The sequence below is a fragment of the Callorhinus ursinus genome, unplaced genomic scaffold (genome assembly GCF_003265705.2).
Source record: "Callorhinus ursinus isolate GAN/ISIS: 27379988/994484 unplaced genomic scaffold, GSC_fseal_2.0 scaffold74, whole genome shotgun sequence".
NCBI lineage: Eukaryota > Metazoa > Chordata > Mammalia > Carnivora > Otariidae > Callorhinus > Callorhinus ursinus.
Window position 1 is genome coordinate 3,315,567 of NW_027397136.1, and position 23,997 is coordinate 3,339,563.

Here is a 23,997-nt window from a genome sequence, read left to right on the forward strand (position 1 = left end):
GGGTTTCCAGGTCGTGGTCACTACTCCCCGGGAGGAGCTGGAGGGGATGCTGAATGCACCTCACAGATAGGTCGGGAGCATGCAAACAGGTCTTTCCTTCCTTGACTGAACTGTGCCACCTTTGCCAGGCGCCGGCCCATCTCTGTCAACTGAGTGAACGGCCCCTCCCGGCCGTCCCTCTCCCAAGGTCCTCCCTTCAGCGGCCCCCAGAGTAGAGAGAGGGGCCTTGGCAGCCGTCTGTGTGAGGCGACAGCTCCGGGTGGAGTGATGCCGTTCGCTTTGAGGCCTCTCGGGGCCCAGCCATGGCTTCTCCCCGCCACCGCCTGCTCCTCCTCAGCGGCGAGCAGGGGCACTGGGAAGCCAGTGCAAGTCAGGGAGCGGGAAGCGGTCAGTCCAGCGGGCCGCCCCTCGGGATCACGGCATCTTCATCTGACGGCGGTTCCACATGCCTCGCTTGGAATGGAAGTGATGGAAGAAATTCCTGAGGGAGAGCCGTTCCACTTCCAGGCCCGCTTGGAGGATCCTGCATGGGGAGGGGGAGGGTAAGTAACAGAAGCATAAGAGGCAACTGGGGACCCCACCTCCCACGTCTACGTCACCCCCCGTCTTCCTCTGTTTACCCCCATGGAGCACGGGAGGAGGCCACGGCGCACGGAACGTGGGCTTCGGAGCCAGCCAGCCTGGGTTTGAATCCCAGCCCTATACCGTGTAACGCATGTCACCTTTCAGAGCCTCAGTCGGCCAGTCTTTAGAGAGAGGAGAACGATACGCAGTTGACCCTGGTCCTTTCTTCCTTCGATGTCTTTCTCCCTTTCTCTCTTCTGCCCCATCCCCTTCAACCCAAATCTCAAGTTATCGTCCTCTCCCTCCCCTTCTCTTGGCAACAAATTTCTTTCTTCTGTAACTTTTACTTATTAAAAAAGCTCTACCCCCAAATGTGGGGCTCGAACTCACGACCCCGAGATCAAGAGCTGCAGGCTCTCTCAACTGAGCCAGCCAGGAGCCCCTCGTGGCAGCAAATTTCTTTTTTAAAAAAAGTAAATTTCTTGGGGCGCCTGGGTGGCTCAGTTGGTTAGGCGGCTGCCTTCGGCTCAGGTCATGATCCTGGAGTCCCGGGATCAAGTCCCGCGTCGGGCTCCCTGCTCAGCGGGGAGTCTGCTTCTCCCTCTGACCCTCTCCCTCTCGTGCTCTCTATCTCTCATTCTCTCTCTCTCAAATAAATAAATAAAATCTTAAAAAAAAAAAAAAAAAGTAAATTTCTTGAAAGAGGAATCTCGTACCAACAGCTCCGGCTCCCTCACCACCCTCCCTCACCACCACCACCTCCCGGCCTGCCCACTCCTGCCTCAACACCCTCATCCACCGCTTGCCAAGTCTGTGGCCTGTCCTGGGCTCTCCTCTCTCCTTCTTCCCAGGGACTATTTCCTGCTCCTTGAAACTCCCTTCTCCTGGGCTTCCAGGGCCCCAGGACCTCCTGGATATCTTACTGCTCTTTAATGACCCACACACTGTCTCTTTTGCTGGCCCCCAAGTCTTTCCTGACCCTTTAACTGTCTCTCTTGTCCATGCCCCAGCCTCAGCTTCCCTGCCAGGCAGCGGTGCAGGGGTGGAAGGCTCCGATCTGGGAGAACGTAGCCATATATCGTATTCTCCATGGCACCGGGCTTGCGCTGAGAGCATCAGCACTTACGTGCGTACAGTCACTGGCTTTTGCTTTACCCTGACAGCCCACCATGCACTCTGCTCTCCAGGCCAACCCTGTGACATAGGCGGAGGCAAGATCATCCCCCTTCTAATAAACGCACAAACTGCATTTCGGCCAGGCGAGTAATATGAGCCCCCCGTGAGTGGCAGGGTTTCCTCTGAGTCCAGTGGTCAGCAATCTGCTGCCCCGCGGGCCCGGCCTCGGCTGGTCTAGCCCTGCTCTCACCCCGTCGCCCCTCTCAGACACCCTCCTGCCCAAGTCACCTGTCCAGCAGCTCCCAGTCTTCCCCGCCCCAGCGGTCTCGGAACTCCTTGGTGTTCATGCCGCCGATTCTGTCCAGGTCCGACTTGTAGATGCCGAGCAGTCCAAACCCATTCACCTCCCAGTAGCCTGTGGCCAGACAAGAAGCCCCCATGAGATGAGCCAGGGGCCAGGAGGAAGCAACGAAGGCTGCTAGGCTGCATTCCCAGAGCCTTCTCTGAAAGACAGGGGACGGGGTGTCTGATGCTGAAAACTGTCTCATGTGAACAAGTCCCTGCCTGTTCTGGGTGGAAGCCCCCCCCGCACTCAGGTCAGGGTCTGATGGAAGCTGCGATCCTACCAGGAGGGGACTACAGGCCCTACAACAGGATCTCACAACGGCAGCCACTGGGGACACAGCTGAGCATGCTTTCTGTGTCTGCTTCCCTCTCCAGAGGCAGAGGGCCTGTCTTTCCATTTTTCTATCTGCACAGGGCACAGAATCTGGCACACAGTAAATATGACTGAATGAAGAGAAGGTGGGGAGGACATGTTCACCGTTGCTGCTGCCGTGGCTGTGAGCACAGCCCTTGGGCACCTCTCTGGTGGGCTGTCTGGGTGGGCAGAAGGAGCAGGGGGAAGAGGGAGGCTGCCACGGTAGACACGGCTGCTTCCAGCTCTGGGGTGAAGAACCAAGGCCAGAGAGGGCTTTCCTACCCGCCCTAGCCCAAGGCAGGGCTCACCCTCAGGCCACTGGGGGGTGGCCCCGCAATGCAGCCTCATCACCACGGGGGCAAAGGCCATCTTGCCCTCCACACAGTGCTTCCGGATGCTATCGATGACTCCAGCTGGGAAGTGGATGTGGAGGTCACAGAGGAAGATGATGCTGTGCGGGTCCTGAGGACACATCAAGGAGGGTCAGCAGACCCCACAGACCAGGGTCAGGCCACTCCCAAGGACAATCCTCAGGCTCCTTCCCACTCACGTGATGGACAAACTTCCACAAAACAAACTGCTGGGCAGATTTCCACAGTACTGGGCACCAGAGCGCAGTAGTCAGAGTCAGGAGAATGAATTCTGACACCTCTCCTTCACCCTTTATGGATGGCAAGGCCTCTGGACAAATGCTCCATGGTCATTTGCTCAGCCCCACCCTGGCATCCATCCTGCAGCAGAGAGGACCTCCATGTCCTCATTCCTTCCTCCCTGAGGAGCCGGCCACCTCACACATCCCAGATGTCTCCACCTCTTAACCAGTCTGTAACCGTGGCTCCCAAGCCTCTCCCAGGCTATTACCTTCACCAGGTCTATGCCAGCCTGAAGCCCAGCCGAGCGCTCGAAGTTTCCACTCAGTTTCACATACTGGTAGCTGCAGGGAGAGGAGAGGAGAGGGGGCAGAATATGAGGGCTCGGCGGCAGTGGTCCTGGAGGATGCCGGCGGGCCCGGAGGAAGGTGATGTGTGCTCCTAGGATGCGTGCAGGTGAGTCGTCTGGAGAAAGCCAGACAGCGGGACTCAGGAAAGCCAGGTGGGACTTCGGGCTCTGCCCAGCCCCCAGCAGTCCCAGGACTCTAGAAAGCGGGTGGCTCTGGCCACGCTCCGGCCGGGGAGCCTCCTCACCTCCGCAGCTTGGACCTCTTTAAGGCCATCTCGATGTCCATGTCCTCACTGCTGTAGTCAGTGATGATGATATTGAAGTGTGGGTCACCGGTGGCCTGGAATAGCTTTTCCATGTCCCTGATGAACTGCTGCACCCAGCGCGCCTGGTTCTTTACTACCGCAGTGGGCAACGGGAAGAAAGAAGCGGTAACACTGAAAAAGGCAGCCCCACTACCAGCTCCCACACGAGTTGGGGCCCCAGCAGACCTCTGCCGCTGCGGACCCACCAGCAATGCAGCGGCGGGGGGGGGGCGGCCGAAGGCAGAGGGACAGCGGACCCGTGAAAGGGGCCTCTGCACCCTGGCACCCACAGAGCCTCCGGGCAGTGCCTCACGGGAAGGTCTGGGACCGGGGCTCGTCCTCAGTTCTCTCGGAGTGACCCGACTGTGCTCTCACACTCAAACCCCATTATCTGCCCCTCCTACTAGCACTCTTGCTCTCCTGTCCCAGCCCATGGTTACACACATCTGCTCCATGCTCCTCCTTCCCACTACAGAAACCAGCTAAGCCACTCTATGTCTCGTTCCCCAGAGCAGTTGCAAACCCCGGTACGATGATGGCCCCCCACCCTGAAACCTGGCGCAACAGGGAGCACGTGGCCTACGAGTTGGCATCTCTGCCAACCGCAACGCTCAGCCATGTGACCTCGGGTCCTCGACTGTTGAGTGGCCTCTCCCACGGGTTCTCGTGAGATCACATCAGTGAGCAGTGACCTGGGTGCTGCTGGATCCCCACTCTGCTAATAATGGCCGGGCTCAGCTTGAGGCTCACCAGGCACAACGAAGTGGACCACGGCTCGGTGATTCCAGGAGAAGCCCTGGGGCCAACACAGTTTGGGCTCTGGGGCCCGGACATTCAAGACATGTCTCCGACGGTTGTGTGAGTCCCAAACCAGGCCCTGCAGGTTCCGGGCCTCGACCTCTTCCCCACCAGCTGGATCGATGCCCTGCCAGCCTCGAGTAGACACATACTCGGAGAGCCGCACTGGGCGCTGGCCTTGTTCCAGCAGCTCAAGCTCCAGGAGGTAGCGACCTCCACGTAGCTGGTCCTGGCGCTTCTCCACATTCACAATGCGCTGTAGCTGGTACTTCCTGTGGCAGAAAGGGTGGGCAGCTTGAGTAACTCCTTCCCCCACTGTGGGGGGTAACATGATACGTAGAAGCCTGTGAGGTCAGAGGTCAGGAGACCCTGATTTTTGTCCTAGTGTTGCCATTGGCTAAGATGCTGACAGCAGGGGCCCCTGGCTGGCTCAGTCAGTAGAGCACGTGACTCTTGATCTCAGGGTTGTGCCCCACGTTGGGTGCAGAGCTGGAAGGGAGGGAGGGAGGGAGGGAGGGAGGGAGGAAGGAAAGAAGGAAGATGCTTCCACCAGATGTTTAATCTCTAGTGTTCACTGCCTCCATCTTTAAAAATGTACCTACTGACCTGCTCTAAAGTCTGTTATAGCTCTAAGATCCTAAGTATATGAGGTGAACGTGTTTCCTTCAGAAACTGACCCTCGTTAATAAAATATTCTACTCCCTCACAGTCCATAACACACGATGGGTTATTAGAGAAATTGGTTAGATTGGTTAGAACTCAGGATCATGGAATATTATACAGCAGTACAAAGGAATGAAGCACTCAATACATTCTACAACATGGCGAAGCCTTGAAAATGCTTTACTAAGTAAAAGAAGCCAGAGACAAAAGGCCACATACTACATTTACACGAAATGTAACTCCATTTGCATGAAATGATTATTATAGGTCAATCTATAGTGGGAGAAAGTCAAGCAGTGGTTGCTAGGGACCTAGAGAAGGAAGAAATGGAAGTAATACTAACAGGTATGGGGGTCCTTTTAAAAGTGATGAAAACGTTCTGGAATCAGATGATGGTTGCACAACATTATGAGTATGCCTAAAACCACCAAAATGTACACTCTAAAACCATACACTCTAAAATGGTACATTGAATGTTATGTGAATTGTATCTCAATTATAAGAATGTTGATGGGTTAAATGAATGAATGCGAAAACAAAGAAGCCAGGCCCTGCTTTTTGCCCTAGCCCTTCCAGCCCACGCTGGGGTCTTATCTCTTTTAGTCTCAGTTTTGCCCGTGCTATCCCTTTACTACTAGCTCCTTCCCTGAGAAAGGGGACCCCATCTACCAAGCCTTCCCGGTGCTCAACACACGTCCCAGGCCAGGTGCCAAGGGATGTCAGAACCTTGCCCAAGGGTGGACAAAGACCTGACAGGTAGAGCTCATTCTCAGGAACAGGGGGTCCCAGGCGTGTGATCGTCCAGGGAGCCTGCAGCAGGGGAACGGGCAACAGCCCCCAGGTTCCTGCCCCCAGGCCAGCTGGCTGCTGTGCCCCAGCCCCGGTCCCAGGAGAGCCCTTTACCTTACCCCCGGCTCCTCTGGTTGAGCTTCTTCAGGAAGACCCGTGTGACCTCGAGAGCCTCCTGCTCTGGAAGCAGCAGGTTGCCAGATGTGTTACAGTTCAGATCGATCCAGTCGGTCCGCAGGGCTTGGAAGTCAAGGTTGCGAGCACTGAAGGTCTGGTCCCAGTTTACCACTGGGTCAAACGCGGGCACGTACTCGAATACCTCACTCATTTCCTCTTCCTCGTCTTCGTCCCCCTCTTCTCCCTCCATCCGCCCTTCCTGGCCTGCAGCAACCACGATGTCTTCCTCACCATGCCAACCCCTCCCGGGGGCTGCGGGCTCCATCCTGTCTCCCCTTCTCTGCTCTGCGATATATGTCTCAACTTGATTCAGCCACTGGGACTGCCCTAGTGTCTTCCTGGGACGGCCACTACTGGGCCTCGGCCCCTTGACAGCAGGCACTTGCCCCGTCGGATGCCCCGGGGGCCACTTCTCAGAGTGAGGTGGATCTTGGCTGGGCTCGGGGCTAGGTCTTCGCTCCCTCTTCTCTGGTTGCTGGACTGGGACATCGCTGGTCCTCCCAGGGAAAGGAGCTGTGGAGTTCTGCTTGGAAAACGCTGCCAGCAGACCCTCCCGGGGCTGAGCTAGGAGCTTTCGCAGGCTCCGGAGGTGGTAGTCAGTGACATCCTGCCCGGGGGGAAAGGTAGGCACTTGTCTTCCCTCTGGCATCCTGGCATTCTGGACATTGGAGGCAAGGGTCTCCTCTGCTGCTTCTCCATACTGGGATTCTTCTAGAAGGCTTTCCTCAAAACCTGTTGTTAATAACAACCACCATTCCTCACATCAGAGTTTCCAACTTTCCCAAACAAGATAGATAAGACAGCGGTTGGTCCTATGAATGACACCCAACGAGTGTCAGATGGGGATTGCACCCGGGCTCTGCCACAGGCTTACTGTGGGACCTTGGGCAAGTTACCAACCTCTAACTAACCCCAGTTTCTTCTTTTGCATAAAGGGAATAATCATGCATCTTCCTTAGGGCTGTCGTGAAGATGGAGTGATATAAAATACCCAAAGTGCCTAGCAGGTGCCTGGCACACACGGGGCCCAACAAATGGCCCCGGCATGCCCTAATCCCTCTAGAAGAAAGGCCACAGGACGACAGTGCTTCTCTCAGAAGAACTTCCCCAGTAACGTGCCAGGGAGAGCGATCCCTCCAGCAGTCCAAGCAATCTCCCCTGGGGCTCTAACTCTCCTCCAGCTGACTGCAGCACACTGTTAAAAACAGCGTCACTTTCCACATGTGCCTGGGATGGAAAAGGAAGGAGTACCACTCTCTCCTCCTTTGGGTGTGGGGGCGGGGGGGCTGTGTGGTTCGGATTTTAAGCTCCTCAGGGGCAGGGCTGGCCTGGTCTGAACTTCCTCTAGAAACAGACCATGCTCATCCCTCCCAGCCTGGCCCGGAAGCCTCAGCTGTTACTCTGTTACCTGGATGCTCCGGCCCCTGCTTCTCAGGCTGGTCAATCTTGATGTACTCCTGAAAGCTGAACCTGCAGGAGGACGGGAAAGGCAGACTGGCACCCAGGGCCCCCATAGGCTAGCACGTGAGGCTCTGGGGGAAGGGCCAGCAGCAGTACGGAGTCATGCCCCAGTCTGGAGGGCAGGAGTGTGTATGTGTGTCTGTGAGCATATGGCGTGCCTGGGAAAGACCAAGACTCCTCGGGCTGGAAGGGCGTTTGCCACCCTTCTAGTCCCGCGGAGCCCCTCTGTAAGGCCATTCTCTTGCCCCATTCAGTGTCACTCACTGGTCCTGGTAGTACGAGTTTTCCTGGTAGAAGCATTTATTATGTGTCTCCATGTGGCTCAGGCGGGTATAGTCATTTGGGTAAACGAAGGACAGATGCACCTGGAGGCAAAGAAAGCAGCAGCAGTAATGAGAGGGTGGGATCTCAGTAAGAAATCAGCCGACCAGGGTGAAGCCTGTGCCTGGCTGGGCCCACACAGGGCTCACGGTGATGGGAGAAGGGCTGCTTTGAGCTTCGGATGAAAACATTTGTTCCGCAGACCGGGATTCCATTCCACTCTTCAGGCCTCCTCTCCTGGACTCTCTGGACCAAATGCAACCCCGGACTCAAGCTTCCCAGTGCGCTCCTCACCTCGCTCTCCCCAGCTGCAGCCAGCACCATTCTCTCCTCCTCCTGCCACTTCCAAACCTTCACCTGCAACCTCCCACGGCCCTGGGACAAGCCCCCTTTTGTTACCCACTCCACTGCTTCCTGCCCTCCTTACAGCTTCAGGCAATGCCACCAACCAATTTCCCAGTTAGACCCCACCCATTCTCCACCCAGAGGATGACTCCTGGCCACTTCTTCCTGCCTTGAGCACTCTCCTAATCGTTTCTAGATCTGGATATATAGTGTGCCTTCTGCCTCTGCAGTTTCCACCTGGGCTATAGGTTCTCTAGAGCTAACCTCCCCTCCACAGTTAACTTTCCCCAGGGCCTCATCTATGAGTTTTAAGAAGTACTGCTGGCTGGTCGCCAGGTAGGACAACCCAGGTAGGACAGGGTGTGTGGCTAAAGGAGCTGAGCGTATAAGAAGCCTCAGGCCAGTCCACCTCCCATCACCGTCATCACTGTGGCAGAGCTGGAGTTGGAGTTCTTCCTAAAGCCGAGCATTTCTTCTCAAGGTTTATAAGGCAGTCCACTGGGCCATGGGCAACGTGGAACGCAAGTTCACCCAGCCCATGGACCTGTGAGACCGTCCTGTCTGCTGCTATGTGGCATGGGGAGGAGGAAGAGTCAGGCCCGGCACCCCTCTATCTCAGCCACAGGCTGCAAGCCCCCACTGCCCAGCCCCCAGACTTACAAAGCGGAGTCCCTGGTAGCGCTGCAGGGGGAGCCCATCCACCAGGTAGCTGGGTTTATAGGGACAATCGGGCAGGACGTGGCGGAGATGAGTCTTGGGGATCAGAGGCACTGAGGACAGTAAAGGAAGAGGGATGAGGGTGGGGACGGGAGCCTGGAACGGGCTGGCTTCGAGGCACAAAGGCTCTCGGCTGAGGGGGAGGGCCGAAGGCCTCTGCTCTGAGCAGGCACCTTTTTGTATTCACTCATAGCAGCCACGGGCAGTCCAAGTGCATGAGCTGAGGTTGCCAAACTAAGGCTGGCACCACTCTTCTGGGGTGGGTGCATTCAAGGAGCCTTGGAGGCCAAGGATTCGGCCGCAGTCCCCGGTTCATGGCGTGGGGACTGCTGTAGAGGGCTAGCCTCAGTAAAGGTTTAGAAACATCCAGGAGGCCACCGAATCTCATCCTAGCTCAGGGCCAATAACTGAATTTCCATCCAGTTGTTGTGGGGATTGGGGCTCTCTCATCTTTTAAAATGTAAATGCTCCCATGAATTTAAGACTCCAACACCTAGGGCGCCTGGGTGGCTCAGATGGTTAAGCATCTGCCTTCGGCTCGGGTCATGATCCCAGGGTCCTGGGATCGAGTCCCGCATTGGGCTCCCTACTCCTTGGGAGCCTGCTTCTCCCTCTGCTCCCCCCCCCACCCATGAATAAATAAATAAATAAATCTTAAAAAAAAAAAAAAAAAGAAGAGTTGGGATCCAGTAGAAAACTATGATATATGTGATTGTGGAGGGACACGTACAGGATTTCTGGGCTCTAGTTCTACTTCCTGTCCTGGGAGGTGGTTACCCAATGTTTGCTGTGTAATGATTTGTAGAACTGTAAAACTGCACATAAATATTTTTGTACTTTTCTGTACGCATATTATATTTTACACTCCTAAGGGAAAAGCGAGATTCTCTGACTTTGGAATACTGTGGTAGAAGTGACAAGTCCGCGGAGTCTCCTCTACTAACACCCATGGCAGTGTATGGTCCCCAGACTGGATGAGATGTGTGCAGCCAAGGCTTTACCTCGATAGAGGGTGTCTCGAGGGTCGGGCCGCAGCATGTCTGCAAGGGGCAGCTCCTCTCTGGGAAGAGAGTCTCGGGAGCCTGCATGGCTGGCTGCTGTCTGAGGGATATGGCCCACGTCATCCATCCTTAGGACTGTCTCACCTGGGCCCAGGGAGGAAAGAACAGAAGCAGCTGTGGGTCCTAGAGCAAACCCAGAACCCAGGCCCCTGCCCCTCTGAGAGGCCAGGCAGAGCCAGAGCCCAGGCTTTTGTACCCTCCCCCCCAGGGACAGTATATGGGGTGTGCATGACCCCACTCCCCTCTAGCTCTGCCCTCTCACAAGTTGTGGGCTCAGCTACTGATCTCCTTTGGACCCACTCTACCAGCCTCATGGCTACCACACACCACAACTTTGTGTAAATTGGAAAAAGACACTACTTCCTCAAATGTGTTACTGCTCTCTGCTGGAAATCTGTCATTTAGGTCTGCTTCATTTATCTCACAAACATGTACAGAGCACTTACTAAATAACCAGCCAGGCACTGTTCTAAGCATCTTATAAATATCAAACCACTTCATCTCCATAAGCACTGTATACCTTAGGTGTTTAGTGACTATTCCTACTTTACAGACTAGGAGCTTTGGCAACGAGAATCTAAGTCATTTGCCGAAGATCACACAACTGGTCAGTGGCAAAGCTGAATCTGAACCTGGTCAGTGTAGTCTCAGCCTCCAGGTTATGCTGCGTCTCAGACAGACAAGCCAGCAAGGTGGACCACGGCAGGGCGCCACCTTGCCCCCTCCATCACCCCCAGGCTAGTATTCTCCCCTCCAAGTGGGCCAGGCCTCCCCCTCCCCTTTTCTCACTGCCCTGGTTGCTCCCTGCTGTCTGGATTCATCTGTCTTCAGCCCCAGGTGGAGCTCTCCTTCTATACTTGGGGCTGGTTACCTCTGGCTCATCTTACTAGTTTCTTCCCTGAAGTTTATTATGGGCCTCTTTCCTCTCGTTTCACATTGCATCTATGGGCTCCAGCTCTCCCTTCTTCCTCTTGCACCAACTTAGCAGCTCACGACCTGCCCCTTCTGCCTTGACCTTGTGGTCTCTAGCTTCGCTCACCATCAACCGCCCCTTACCTGTGCTGCTACTGCCACGCTGCCTCCCCGGCCGGCCCCACCCCGCCCTCCTCGTCTCTCTCACACTTTCCACTGCCTTCCCAGTCTCCTCCCAGCACTCAGCTTTCCCTTCCTCCCTCTGGCCCTGCCTACTCTTCCTACACGCGGGCGCACGTGGCCCCCCCTTGCCCGCCGGTGATGTCTCAGTGGGGCCTGCGGATGCATAGGAAATCATGAGCAATACATAGTACGACTGAAGAGTTCGTTTACTGCAAATCTAAAGCAGGTGAGAAAGTTTCTTCAGCTCTGGTCATGGCTTTGCAAAGAACCATGGGACCCTCAACTGTGAAATAGGAAACTGATCTCACTCAGAGGTGTTTCATCTGGAGTGAGCCTCGTGGTCTCTGGGTGCTCCTGAAATTGTACACAACATATTGTGTGTGGATGGACAAGGGCGTTCTTCTGGGGCAAGATCTCAGCAAGCTTCCGGCAGGTTCTCAAAGGGGTCACTGACCCTTGAGAGTTAAGGATCTCTGACCTTAGGGTCCCTTTAAGTTCTGTTCCTTGTTCTGGACCCCCTTTCCACCCACGTTCCAAGCACCTTGAGCTTTAGCCTCCAGCCCTCCCTTTACCAAATCCCCTCAGCGGACTGAGCCCCACACGTTGGCCCCAGCTCACCTCTGTCTCCAGGGGAGGGGCAGAGCCTACTCACTTGTGAAGAGGGACAGGGAAGGGGAGTCAATAATGGTGAACTTGGCTCCAGGGTCATTCCGTCGCCACTGGAAGAGGAGAGAGGGTGGATGCGGAGGCTTGGAGGGAGCTGGATTTAGAAAAGAGTTCAAGGGACAAGGGGTGAGGTGCGGCTCCGAGCTGAGCTGGGGGGGCAGGCAAGGTGGGGTTCTCACCGCGACTTCCACATGATCCGTGCCCTCGTTGTTCTGTTTGTGCAGCACCTCGAAGTAGTACCTCTGGGAGGCCGCCAGGCTGGCAGGAGAGAGCAGAGACATAGAAGGCGATCTTCTCGGGCCCTGTGGCCACCCGTGACCCACTCTTCCGCCATCCCACCTTGCTTCCGCCATCTGCAGCCTCTCCTTGTCTTTTTTTTTTTCTCTGCTCCCAGAATCCCAGGAGCTTTGCTTTTAATGCTGGCCTGGAGTTCCCACGCTACCTCTTACGCACAGTGTGACCTTAGTTTTCTCTTCTGTAAGATGGCGGTACTAACAGTCCACACTTCACAGGAGAATCAGGACAATCAAAGGAAATACAGATCTTCCTCAACTTATGGGCTTACGTTCTGACAGACTCCTCTTAAGTTGAAAATATTGGAAGTCGAAATGCATTTAATACACTGAACCTCCCGAACATCATAGCTTAGCCTGGCCCACCTTGAACGTGCTCAGAATACTTGCATTAGCCTACAGTTGGGCAAGATCACCTGACACAAAGCCTAGTTAAAACAAAGTGCTGAATATCCCATGTAAGTTACTAAATGAAAGTGAAAAACAGCATGGTGGTATGCGTACAGAATGGCTGTATCGGTTGTTGACCCTGTGTCATGTAGCTGACTGAGAACTGAGGCTCACGGCCACTGCCCAGCATCACAAGAGACTACTGTACCCCTTAACTGCTAGCCTGGAAAGAGATCCAAATTCAAAATTTGAAGTACAGTTTCCCTTGAATGCATATCACTTCTGCACCATCGTAAAGTTGAAACATCGTAAGTTGAGCTATGGTAAATCTGGCCATCTGTAATAGTAACCCTTACAGAGGTGTTAGTATGTGCCAGACGTTGTTCTAATGGTTTTATACATACCAACTCACTTAATTCTTGGTTATAGATGAGAACCCTGAGGCACCGAAATCTTGGGTAATTCGCCCAAAAATCACTGAGGTAGTAAGTGGTGGAGCTGGGATCTGGACCCGGGCAGTCTGGCTTCTGGGTCCATGATGTTAGCTGCCATGCTGAGTTACGTGTAAAGTGCTCACCACAGAGACTGGCGAACAGCAAGCGCTCTTCGCAAGCTAGACCGTCTTATTGTTACCAACATCACTATTATCACCATTAAGCCAATGCATGTTCTTGCTTACGTGTGCAGGCCACCAGGTGGCACTCTGAGGTTGGGCTAAGTTCCCCTTCCAGCATGTTAAAAGCAACTCCAGCCACTACAGGCTGGGAAAGGCCTGGTCTCCCTCCAGTCTCCCAAGGGATCACAGCGATGAGGAACTTTCCGCAGCACAGGCAGCGTCCAGGCTGTACCACTGTGGACATCTCCAGGGATGGAGCAAATGGGAAGGGCAAGGACTGGGAGAAGAAAGACCTATTTTGTTTTCCAGTCCTGAGTGTCACTAAATAGCTGTGTGACCTTCTCCCAGTCACACCCCTCTCTGAGCCTCAGTTTCCCCATCTGTAAAATGAGGAAGGATAGGCCAAATAGTTTCTAAGTCAGAGACTTCATTTATCAGAATGCACGAATGCCCAGGCATGCTGCATCTCTGGATAAGGAAGGCTGGAGAAAAGGGAAGGTACAACTGGGCTCCCTTGCCTGGTTTGACCTCAGCACTTGAGGTCGGTCGGCTTTTTTCTGTCGCTCACAGGAATGTCATGAGACTCCCTACTCACCTCACTGGCTTGGAAATTTGGCTCCGAAATTTCCCAAACTCTCCAGGGGCGGTCCACTCTTTTCCAGTCTAAAGGTGTGGGGAGAGTGAGGAAGACAAGGAAGGAATGGGGAGGAGACATGTGGCAGAAAAGAAGAGCAGGGAGGTGGGAAAGAAAACAGGAGAGGTGAGGGGAGTGACAGGTAACCCAGGCAAGAAGCACCTCCGCCCATCCTACAAGGGGCCCGAGCAATCAGGCTCCACGGCGTTCATCCTTGGCACCATGCTAAGGATGCTGGAACCCAAAAAGGGGACGTGGCCCAGTCCTGGCCCAGAGATGAATCTTCCGGAGGTCCTTCTGTGGCCTCAGGCTAACCCCTCATTCTTCCCCAGTCTACGCTCTGTCTATCCCCTTGTAAAACGGGGCAGGGGTGAGAGGGAGGATGCTCCTCTCTCACGCCTTCTTCCCTGGCTGTCATGCCAGAGAGACTAATGGTAATGAGGGTTTCCTGATGCAGGCAGGTGCCTCTTCCAGGACCTGGCTCCTGGGCCCAGGGGGAAGAGTTCTGGAGCTGGGTTGACCCTACCTTGCCCACACTGGCCAGCAGCTGAAGGCCTGACACCTGGTCGTCCCGGCTGAGCCAGAACTCAGCGTTGTCATCTGCAGCAATGGCAAACTGGATCTTCCCTGGGCAGTGGGGGAGAGAGTTTGCAGATGAGAGCAAGAAGGGCATTAGCATAAAGGGCTGAAGGCCTGTTTTATGTCTTAGCGATTACATTCTCTCCAGGGGGCTTGGTGCCGTGGCTTCCCTCTCTGTAAAGTGGGGGTTCCACATCCTAGGAGACACCATGAAGACAGAGAAGACTCCCAGGGAGAGATAAGCTAGTGCCAGACTCTGCAAATCAGGGCGTGAAGTGGCAGCTGGGGGGCCACTGGATGAGATCTCACCGTGACTAAATTTCCCCTCTCTCCCCAGTGATGGACTAACAGGGTCCAGGCAGCCTCGTGTGGACTTACTTCTCAACTACAGGCTTATGTTCTCTGGGTACCATAAAGAACGTGGAGCAGGAAGCAGGAGGATGGGACTTTGGGGCCGGCCTCACCATCGGTGAAGGGGTGCAGGTAGCCAAAGATGCGGAGGCCATAGTTGGTCCATTTGGGGGACACGGCCAGCTTCCTCAGGGTTGTGCGAATCTATGCCAAGAAAGGGGAGGGAAACCATTACCCAGAAGAGGGAAGAGGAAACTCAAGCAATTGGTCCACTCAGGGCTGGTGGTAAGACCAAGGTGGGGAGGGAGACAGGAGGGACTGGGGCATGGCTTGGTGAGTGGAGTGTAGGCAGGATTTCCACTCCCACTTGCTTCTTTGTTCATGTGACCTTGTACAGTGCACAACCAGCCCAAATGTACGTGGTGGTTCTGGCTAAATTATATCATGAGGTACAATGAGAGCCTGAAGCTGAAATGATGCAGAAGATGGCAGAGAACTCAAAGGAATCCTTGGGAAGGGAGCAAGAGTAATAACTGTGGGCAGAAGAAAAGAGGACCCAAGATATAAAGGAAAGGAAATGAACCAGAAAAGAAGCCAGGACAGATGAAGACAGAAGACAGAGGGAGATGAGACACAGGAGTGGGCCGAGGGAGGGAAAAGAGGCGCGCCCAGCAAACACTCACATGGGGGTACAGTGGGAAGTGGAGGTTCCTCCTGAGCTGCTGAATGGAACTGCCACACCAGTCCTCAAACACATGCAGGTTGGCGCGGCCCCGGAACTGTGCGGGGCAGAGAAGCAAGCAGGTGAGTCTGAGCGCCCCGGCACCCGTCCGGCCCGCGGCTTGAGGACGCCGGGTGCATAGACGATGCCCGGGCCGCCGCAGCCCCAGCCCGGGTGTTCCTCTCACTACTGAAGGTCACGGTCCAATTCAGTCCCATCCCATCCTCACCCCCAAGGCCTCTTTCTCCAACCTCATCCCCACTGCTTGGCCCTAAAGCCTGGGTCTGTTCTTTTGGCCATGCTTGTGCGCGCGCGCAGTCCCGGCTCTTTCCATGCCGGGAGGGGGTGGTTTGCATTCCCCAGGCAAGGGGCAGTAATAGCCATGACAGAAAGGCAGAGATGACCGAAAGAACTGGAAGGAGGGCCAGGCTGGGGTTTGTGCTAAAGACTTGCTCTCCTCCCCTCCCCTTCCCCTTCTGCCTAATAGTAAGCTCCACAGCTGTCTGCTGGTGAAACCTTATCTACCCAGTAGTCTTCATGCTTCTGGCTCCCCTTGTGGGGAAGCAGCTGGGAAAGCGCTGCAGGAGGTCTTTGGGGGCCCCATCCGGCAGGACAGCCTCGGACTGCTCCCTTAGGAGCTGGAAGCCTCTCTCCCGCTCTGCGCGGGCCTCTCCTGGCATGACTACCCAGGCGCCTGGGACTTGGGCAGCCCTGGGAAGCTAGGAGCAGAGGATGTATGCTCTCTCCTCCTTGGCTGTGGCATCGGTGGGCAGAGACTGAGCTTGGAGGCCAGAGGCAGAGGGCCCCCTTCAGAAGAGAGGGCCTTAGAGCCAGTGCTCTGAGTCGGTGGAAGTGCTGGGCGTTTGAGAGGGGAGGGGAGGCGTGGGGATCCCGTCCCGATTTATCCTGACAAAGAGTTTCGGATTACCCCATCTCAGCAATTTTCTCCTCCCCCTCCCCCCAGCTTAATCTCCAGGTTGTGGGAGGTGGGGCCTCAATTACTCTATACAAACAGGCCCTGCCCTTCCCTCCCCACTGTGGCCCATCAGATATCAAAATCTGAGCTGCCCTGAGGAAAACAGAGGAGGAAGGGACACCCAGACTGGAAGCCCAGATAAAAGGAAGTAGCACAAGGTCTTCAGCGAGCGATCTGGAGGGACAGATGGTTGGGAGGGGAGAAGTCCTGCACACGAATGCCAAAGATCTGAGGTGCGGCCTCTGAGGAAACAGGACCCCACAGCTGGATCCAGAAAGGACACAAGAGAGCCTGTCACTCCCCGTCCCTTCAGCAGCCTGGCACTTCCTGGGCACACTGGCCTGGTCAAAGCTGACATGTGGCGCCTTGGGAAGCAGCCATTGCACCAGGGAATATGAGTGGGGGGCTGGGATGGGTGGGAGAGAGAATGTGGGCTGGGTAGGCGGGCGGGCTGAGGCTTCTTGGAAGGAAAGAATGGGGACATTGTGCTATTTCTGGGGAAATTCCTTAAATCCAGTTTACAAGACTCAGTTGTCTCCCACAAATGACCTCTTCTAAGCCCCCTCCCCCCCCCGGGAGACTTTCGGGGCGGTGTGCTCAGAACCACAAAAAACCGCCGGGGGGGGGCATGCCACCAGAGAAATTTTTTTTTAAATCCGGTTTGATTCAGCCGGGGGGGGGGGGGGGGGGGGGGGGGGGGGGTGGGCAGAGGAAGGAGGGAAAAAGGAAGGAACTGGGCTGGCCACCTCCTGCCTCCCACTTAGGGCCTTGCTTGCTACAGCAAGGGTAGCTTGAGATGCTCTGGAGAATGGAAGGCAGGGGACAAGAGGGGGTAGGAAGAGGACTAGCCCTCTCCTCTGAGGTCTAGGCCCTCACTCGGCATCACAGTAGCCTTCAAACCATGCTTCATCCACTCTCAGGCTGTAGGCGGGGGTCTCTGCGGGACCAGTGGGCACCATCTTCCTCCCAGGCCCAGACTGGCAACCCCCACCAGGATTTGCGTCTCTCCAAGTTTTGGAGATTTTGTATCTGGCAGGGATGAGGGATTCCAGCTCATCAGCCTGCCCTTTGCCCACTCTCTCCATTGTCCAGCAGGGGCTAAGGCCCAGGGAAGGACACAGGTTACTCCTATCACCAGATGTGGCCAATGACGGATTTGGAACTTCCAGTCGTAAGTAGTGGAGAAAATACTTGTTGGAACCCTCTCATTTTAGAGGTCAGATTATTGAGGCCCAGAAAGGTAAACTGACTCCCCCAAAACACACAGCAATTAACCCTGTGGAAGTGGGGAGTATGGATGCAGGAGGGGAAGGCCAGCCTGGTGGGTCCTCAGGCAGGAATGTCCACTGTCTTCCATTCCCACAACACTGCCTCTACCAGGCCCCACTGGGCTTGCCAGGCCTGCTGTAGAGCCTCCTCACTGGAGGGAAGCGTCTCTCCCTCCACTTATTCTTCACACTGCCTGCAAGATTGTCTTACTAAAGCATAGACCTGATCGTGTCTCTCTGCGGCTTCAAACCTCAGGAGACTCCCAAAGGGCTTCAGAACAAAACCTCACCCTGGCATGTGAGGTCTCTTCGACTGACCTATCTTCCCAGCCTCACCTGCCACTCCCTGTCATGCACCTACACGGCACCCACACCCATCTCCCTGTCTTTGTCCCGCTCCTTCACCTCTCCACGGCTTTACAAACACTACTCCCCGGTGGGAGGGCCTTTTCCTTTCTCCCCCACCTGGCAAACGCTGGCTCAGCCTTCTCTGACTTCCTCACCAGAGTTAATAGCTTCCCTCCTCTGTGTTTCCAGAACATCTCAATTATTTTAATGAACAAATGCTTGCAGAAGCTAAGCTCGGAACCGTATGTTCCTTCATTGATTCGATAAGTGCCGAATGTCTGCCTTGGACCGGTTAGAGATGCAAGGAGATGTGGTCCTCCAAGGAGAGAGACGTGTTAACAATCGGTGTCACCTGTGCCAGGGGCTATTGCAGAAGGGTCAGGGGCACATGGCATGAAGGCAGGAGCAGTCACCTCTGCCCCCAGGAGACACAGGAGCCAATCACAGAAAGTACACTCGAGAGTGGGTAAATAAAATGTGGTATGGCCACACAATGGAACAGTACTCAACCATAAAAAGAAACGAAGTGCTGGTAGAGGCGACCGCATGGACGAGCCTTGAAAACGTCATGTTAAGTGAAAGAAACCAGACACAAATGGTCACATTGTCGGATTCCATGTATATGAAATGACCAGAACAGGCAAACCTAGAGAGACAAAAAGTAGACTACTGGGCACCCTGGCTGGCTCAGTCAGTAGGGCATGTGACTCTTGATCTCAGGGTCGTGAGTCTAAGCCCCATGTTGGGCATGGAGCCTAATTAAAATCATAAAAAGTACAAAAAAAAAAAAGCATTCCTTAAAAAGAGAAAAGTAGATTATTGTTTGTGTAGGGCTCGTGGGATGGGGGGGTGATGGCTAACGGGTATGGAGTTTCTTTCTATGGTAATGAAAGTGCTCTAAATTAACAGTTATGGGTGCATAACTCTATGAATCTAGTAAAAGCTATTGAATTACACACCCTAAATGGATGACTTATGTGGTATTTAATTTACATCTCAATAAAATTGTCACGGAAAAAAAAAGGTAAGCCTGAGAAGAAGATTTTGGGTCTCAGCCCTCTCATCAAGAGACAGCAGCTCGCCAAAGCCAGGGAAAGGCTGACTTGCTTTGATCTTATTTGGATTTACCAAATTTCTTTCTTGTAACTATTTTTGTTTTCCAGATGGAACAACCTGAGCATCAGACAGTGTTTTGGTCAATGGATGCAAATGAATATATTGGCATTGAGCTTTGTTAATCAGTGGGGTTTGTGAACTAGAGTTTTATGATTTGGGGTGCCATGAATAAGTTTTTGAAGGCAGTTACCCCGTGAAGCCCAGTCCCACAGCTGTCCACTCTGACAGTCTCTATGACACAGCAAAGAGAATGCCTATGGCTGCTTAGCTTTCCAGAGTGACTTCTGGCCTCAGAGACCCTGCGTTGCTGGCTAAAGACCAGGGCAGGGAGACAAAGAAGAGACCACTCATTGACAGCTTTCTTATCCTCTGTCCTTGCTCACTTTCAGGGCAGGGCTGTGTCCTAGTGATGCCACCTGGAGGAAGTGAACGAGTTAACCCCTCTCTGAGCCATTACCTGCACAAGGGGGATAACAGAACCACCTGACAGCTCTTGACAGCTAGATGTTCAGTAAATAACATGTATCATTAACCTGCTGAAGCTGTCTGTCAAAAGGGCAGGAGACAGGGCGCCTGGGTGGCTCAGTTGTTAAGCGTCTGCCTTCGGCTCAGGTCATGATCCCAGGGTCCTGGGATCGAGTCCCACATCAGGCTCCCTGCTCCGCGGGAAGCCTGCTTCTCCCTCTCCCATTCCCCCTGCTTGTGTTCCTGCTCTCGCTGTCTCTCTCTCTGTCAAATAAATAAATAAAACCTTTAAAAAAAAAAAGGGCAGGAGACAGGTAAGGAGATCGGAGCAGAGAAGCACCGGTGGTGGGGGCAGGGACCACCATGCAGCTCTGTGGCTGCAAATGTTAGTTATATAGCCTTTCAAAGGGGCTTTGTTTTCTTTGTTGGTGAAATAAGATGATTGGATCAGTGATTCCCTGAAGATCTATGAAGATTGTAAAGAGGATTTTGTAAGATTTTTTTTGGTAAAAACTACTTTTTTTAAAAAAGATTTTATTTATTTATCTGAGAGAAATCAAGAGAGAGCACGGGCTGGGGAAAGGGCAGAGGGAGAGGGAGAAGCAGGCTCTGCACTGAGCAGGACCCTGGGATCTTGACCTGAGCCCTGAGCGGAAGGCAGACACTTAACCAACTGAGCCACCCTGGCATCCTGGTAAAGCTACTTTTAATATTAAAAAAAAAAAAAAAGTCAGTGGAAATCAGGCATTTATCACCAAAAGGCCATACACGCTTATTAAAACATCAACACTTTCTTTAAAAAGTTAATCCTATTTTAATCACTATTTACTATTTGTTCACTGTTTTAATCTCATAAATATTTCCATCCTTGATTGGCCAAAAAAAAAAGTGGGGAAATTAATGATTAATAAAGGCAGAATGGGGGCATCTGGGTGGCTCAGATGGTTAAGCGTCTGCCTTTAGCTCAGGTCATGATCCCAGGGTCCTGGGATCGAGCTCCACAACGGGCTCCTGGCTCAGCGGGGAGCCTGCTTCTCCCTCTCCCTCTGCCTCTCCCCCTGCTCATGCTCTCTCACTCTCTGTATATCTGTGTCTCAAATGCATAAATAAAATCTTAAAAAAAAAATAAATGCAGAATGTTATACAGCCATAATCTTTAGAAAAAACGATCTGGGCACCTGGGTGGCTCAGTCGGTTGAGTGCTGGACTCACGATTTTGGCTCAGGTTGTGGGATCGGGTCCAACGTCTTGCTCAGCAGAGTCTGCTTGGGATTCTCTGCCCCTTCCCCCCCACCCCCCCCGCTCTCTCTCTAAAATAAATAAATAAAATCTTAAAAAAAAAAAAACAAAAAGAAAGGAAAATGATCCCAACTGTCCTCAAAAGATTGAAGGCTAGATCATGGGATCAATGGTCTTTAAGGCACCCTCTTTTCAAAACACTCCAGGTGGGGTGGGGCGTAATCACCTGATGACATCACCTAGTACAGCTGTGCCAGTGTTGTAATGTGCCCTCTCTCAGGGCTTTAAACAGAGGCAGTTTCACGGCGTGAATAACCTAACATCGTATTTAGCACGATGCTACCTCCTCTTCTCCTGCCCCACAGCAAATAGGTGGATTGGAAATAAAATCATGCAGGCTGAAGAGCTCAATCTGTGATAGGTATGGATAAAGACAGTGTGGGCTGGCCAATACCACCCAGCCAAAAAAAATAATACATGTCCACAGGTCTCAGGACTAAAAGGCACTGGGTTATGGGCAAGTTGTCAAATATGCAGCCCAAATTTAAAATTTTCACCCCCAAAGAACCATGCTACTATGGGGTCTCAGCATAAGCATTTACTCAAGGTAATCTTGAGCATGTTAATTAACCTCTCTGCACCTCAGTTTATTTACCTAAAGAAAAGGAATCTTTCAGATCCTATATAAGTGAAAGGTATCATAGCAACTCTTATTCACATGTTTAACCACTTCCTATAAAAGTTTTCTAAAGCATTGTTTCCTAGAGTATTTTCCTCAAAACACTAGTTTCATAGAATATTAAGAGATATTTCATGGGGAAAAAAAACAAGGCAGGAGACACACAGGTTTGTTACCTGCTGAGCTAAACCAAGTTAAACAGCTCACTACAGAACTTCTCAGAACCTTTCCTATGTGAATGTGTATTTCCAAGAAGTGGATGTAGTATATAGTTTTTATGCCTTATTTAACAACAGGCTCCTTTCTTCCTGGAATACCTTATGAGACTTGCTGTCCAAGAAAGTTTGGGAAGCCTATCTTTAAGAATGATGTGGATGTGAAAGTCAGGTGGCCTTCCTGAGTTCTTTTTTTCTCACTTATAAAAATGAGGACAATGATACTATCTCACAAGGTCATAAAACTGATAAGGGATGATATGCAAAAACCAGCACACAATAGGCTCAGAGCAAATGCTCTCCTTCTCTAAAAGAAGAAAACTGAATGAGCCTGAAGACCTTTTTTTTTTTTTTCTAAATTAGGTGAAAAAAAATTCTGGGGGGCTAAGGGGGAAAAGAGAGGGCAAGAGTGTATGCAAGTGGTAGGGGGTTGGGGAGGGGAAGACGGGCAGAGGGGGAGAGAGAATCTTAAGCAGGCTCCAAGCCCAGCGCAGAGCCCAACCTCAGGGCTCAATCTCTTGACCCTGAGATCCTGATGTGAGCCAAAATCAGGAGTCAGACGCTGAACCAAGTAGCCACCCAGGCGTCCCTAGGTGAAGATTTTTAATAACAATCACTAGAAGAATATTTTCTGTGGTCTCTGGAATTATCTGTGAAAACTATGTTTTGACCATCTCCAAGAACAGGGACAGTGACAAATCCCTTACCTCCGAGAGCCAGGGGACAGGCTTATTCCATTTCAGGTAGCTGTAGTTACCACTCTCACCTTGCTCCACGTCTTGGTCCTGGTAGAAGAATGAAGAATGAACTGGGTGGGAATATTAGGATTGGGGGCCCCTTGAAAGTGCCTATGGGGAGGCAGAGGCCCAGGAGACCCTGCCACTGGGGAAGCTTATCAATAAGAGACACTCCCATTTATGATTCACCCTGTATCCCTCAGAAAGGCACCCCCTTACAGTTTCGTCAATGCATACTCTCCTAAGGTTCTTTTACTTTCTTGAATTTTCTGTCTTCCCATACGGCTAAAAACATTTTTTCTTTCTGGAAAAATAATTTCTAAATTGATCAGTGTTCTGAGAACAGGAACTTGCTTCAGTCTTCGTCTACATCCCCCCCAGGACTCTGCCCAGGTCTGTCACTCATTTGTCCTGACAAGTGGAAGCTCCCTGGGGACATCGCAGGCCTTCCCCTCCCTACCATGTAGGTTCATGGGTTCAGTTTGGTTCTGCTCCAGCCTTGGAGATCCATGTCTCTTCTTGGCTCAGAGGCTCAATCTTAGGGTTCCAAACTGAATTAGAACCCAATTTCCCCAGTTCCCATCCAGAGCTCCTCCTACCTCCCTAGGGACGACTGGCCCAAGAGACACTATAGAAAAAAATGCTCCATTCCAAATCTGTCCCCCAGCCATGTGCAGCTATATATGATGTCTACCTCATCATCTCTCTTAGCAGTGAGCATCTGGGATTATCACTAAGGCACCAGCCTAGGCCTCAGGCCTGCAAGATGCAGGATGTGATGGTTCTGCTTTAAGCCCTTTAAGATGAAGACCACATGCCTGGAACAGTTCAATTCTGGGCCTCTTGAGCTGCCTGAGGAAGGCTTTGAGGAGGGCAGGATGGACATCTCTATCCACCCAGCTAACAAGATCCTGTGATGTCCGAGTACAATTCCAGGAATTCTCTCCTTGAGCCCTCTTACCACAGAAAAGTAGGGGATTCCCTTAATAAGGTCACGGACAGGTGAGGACCCATGTTAATGCACTAGTAAGAGAAAATGGGCTGGCCCCACCACATACCTTGGGGCCCAGCCTCTGGGGATGATAAAACTGGAGATTTGGATCCACAGCCGGAATGTTCCTGTTGGCCAGAGCCTTGGCCAGTTCTCGCCAGCTGCCATATCCTATGGAAGGGACCGAAGAGAGAAACAAGGTCAACAGAATATGAAGACCTCATAGGTCTGTAAGACTTGGGGGGAATAAAAGAGTTAAGCTTCTTCTCTTCTGCAGCTCTTCATACCTCTTCCTATGGTGGGCATGAAGTGGGGGGAGGGTCGGGAGACAGTTACAACCTTGGCCAAGGTCAGTAGTGCAGAGGGAGAGGAAAAGAGCTCCTAGCACATTAAAATTTGCTGTCTTCCATAATCAGAGAAGGAGCCAGGCTAGGTGAAGATGAAACACGTCCATTTGTCCATGGAGTGTGTGCAGCACTACAGGCTGACTCTTCCCCAGTTGCCTTTTGAGGCTGATTTCTCCCCAAAACTGCTGTGGGGAAAAGGTTGTGAAGGCAGTGAAACTAAGCTTGCTCCCTTTCCAGCTCGGTCCCCTTCCTCCGCATCCAGGGAGAAACTGTTGGGGTGCCAGCAAAGAGTCAAGAAGCAGAGCGCTGTGCTGA

At 52.8% G+C, this 23,997-nt stretch overlaps 1 protein-coding gene across 2 annotated transcripts in view; it reads right to left on the reverse strand.

The window, feature by feature from the left end:
- Positions 1-366: 366 nt before the first annotated feature.
- Positions 367-23,997, reverse strand: part of B4GALNT3 (beta-1,4-N-acetyl-galactosaminyltransferase 3) — a 94,884-nt gene continuing 71,253 nt past the window's right edge. Inside the window, exons 2-20 of one of the 2 annotated variants that reach the window (XM_025851832.2) lie at positions 23,403-23,506; positions 22,315-22,392; positions 15,264-15,359; positions 14,694-14,784; positions 14,177-14,277; positions 13,612-13,679; positions 11,897-11,975; positions 11,704-11,770; positions 9,897-10,040; positions 8,839-8,948; positions 7,777-7,877; positions 7,460-7,521; positions 5,994-6,783; positions 4,375-4,694; positions 3,565-3,718; positions 3,242-3,314; positions 2,689-2,842; positions 1,969-2,095; positions 367-523 (exon numbers count right to left, since the gene is read on the reverse strand). In XM_025851832.2, coding sequence (XP_025707617.1) covers positions 415-523; positions 1,969-2,095; positions 2,689-2,842; positions 3,242-3,314; positions 3,565-3,718; positions 4,375-4,694; positions 5,994-6,783; positions 7,460-7,521; positions 7,777-7,877; positions 8,839-8,948; positions 9,897-10,040; positions 11,704-11,770; positions 11,897-11,975; positions 13,612-13,679; positions 14,177-14,277; positions 14,694-14,784; positions 15,264-15,359; positions 22,315-22,392; positions 23,403-23,506 — 2,828 coding nt within the window. In that variant the 3' untranslated portion in view covers positions 367-414. Of the gene's footprint in view, positions 524-1,968; positions 2,096-2,688; positions 2,843-3,241; positions 3,315-3,564; positions 3,719-4,374; positions 4,695-5,993; positions 6,784-7,459; positions 7,522-7,776; positions 7,878-8,838; positions 8,949-9,896; positions 10,041-11,703; positions 11,771-11,896; positions 11,976-13,611; positions 13,680-14,176; positions 14,278-14,693; positions 14,785-15,263; positions 15,360-22,314; positions 22,393-23,402; positions 23,507-23,997 lie in introns of those variants that run through there. The other variant, XR_012376476.1, reaches the window with a different exon arrangement.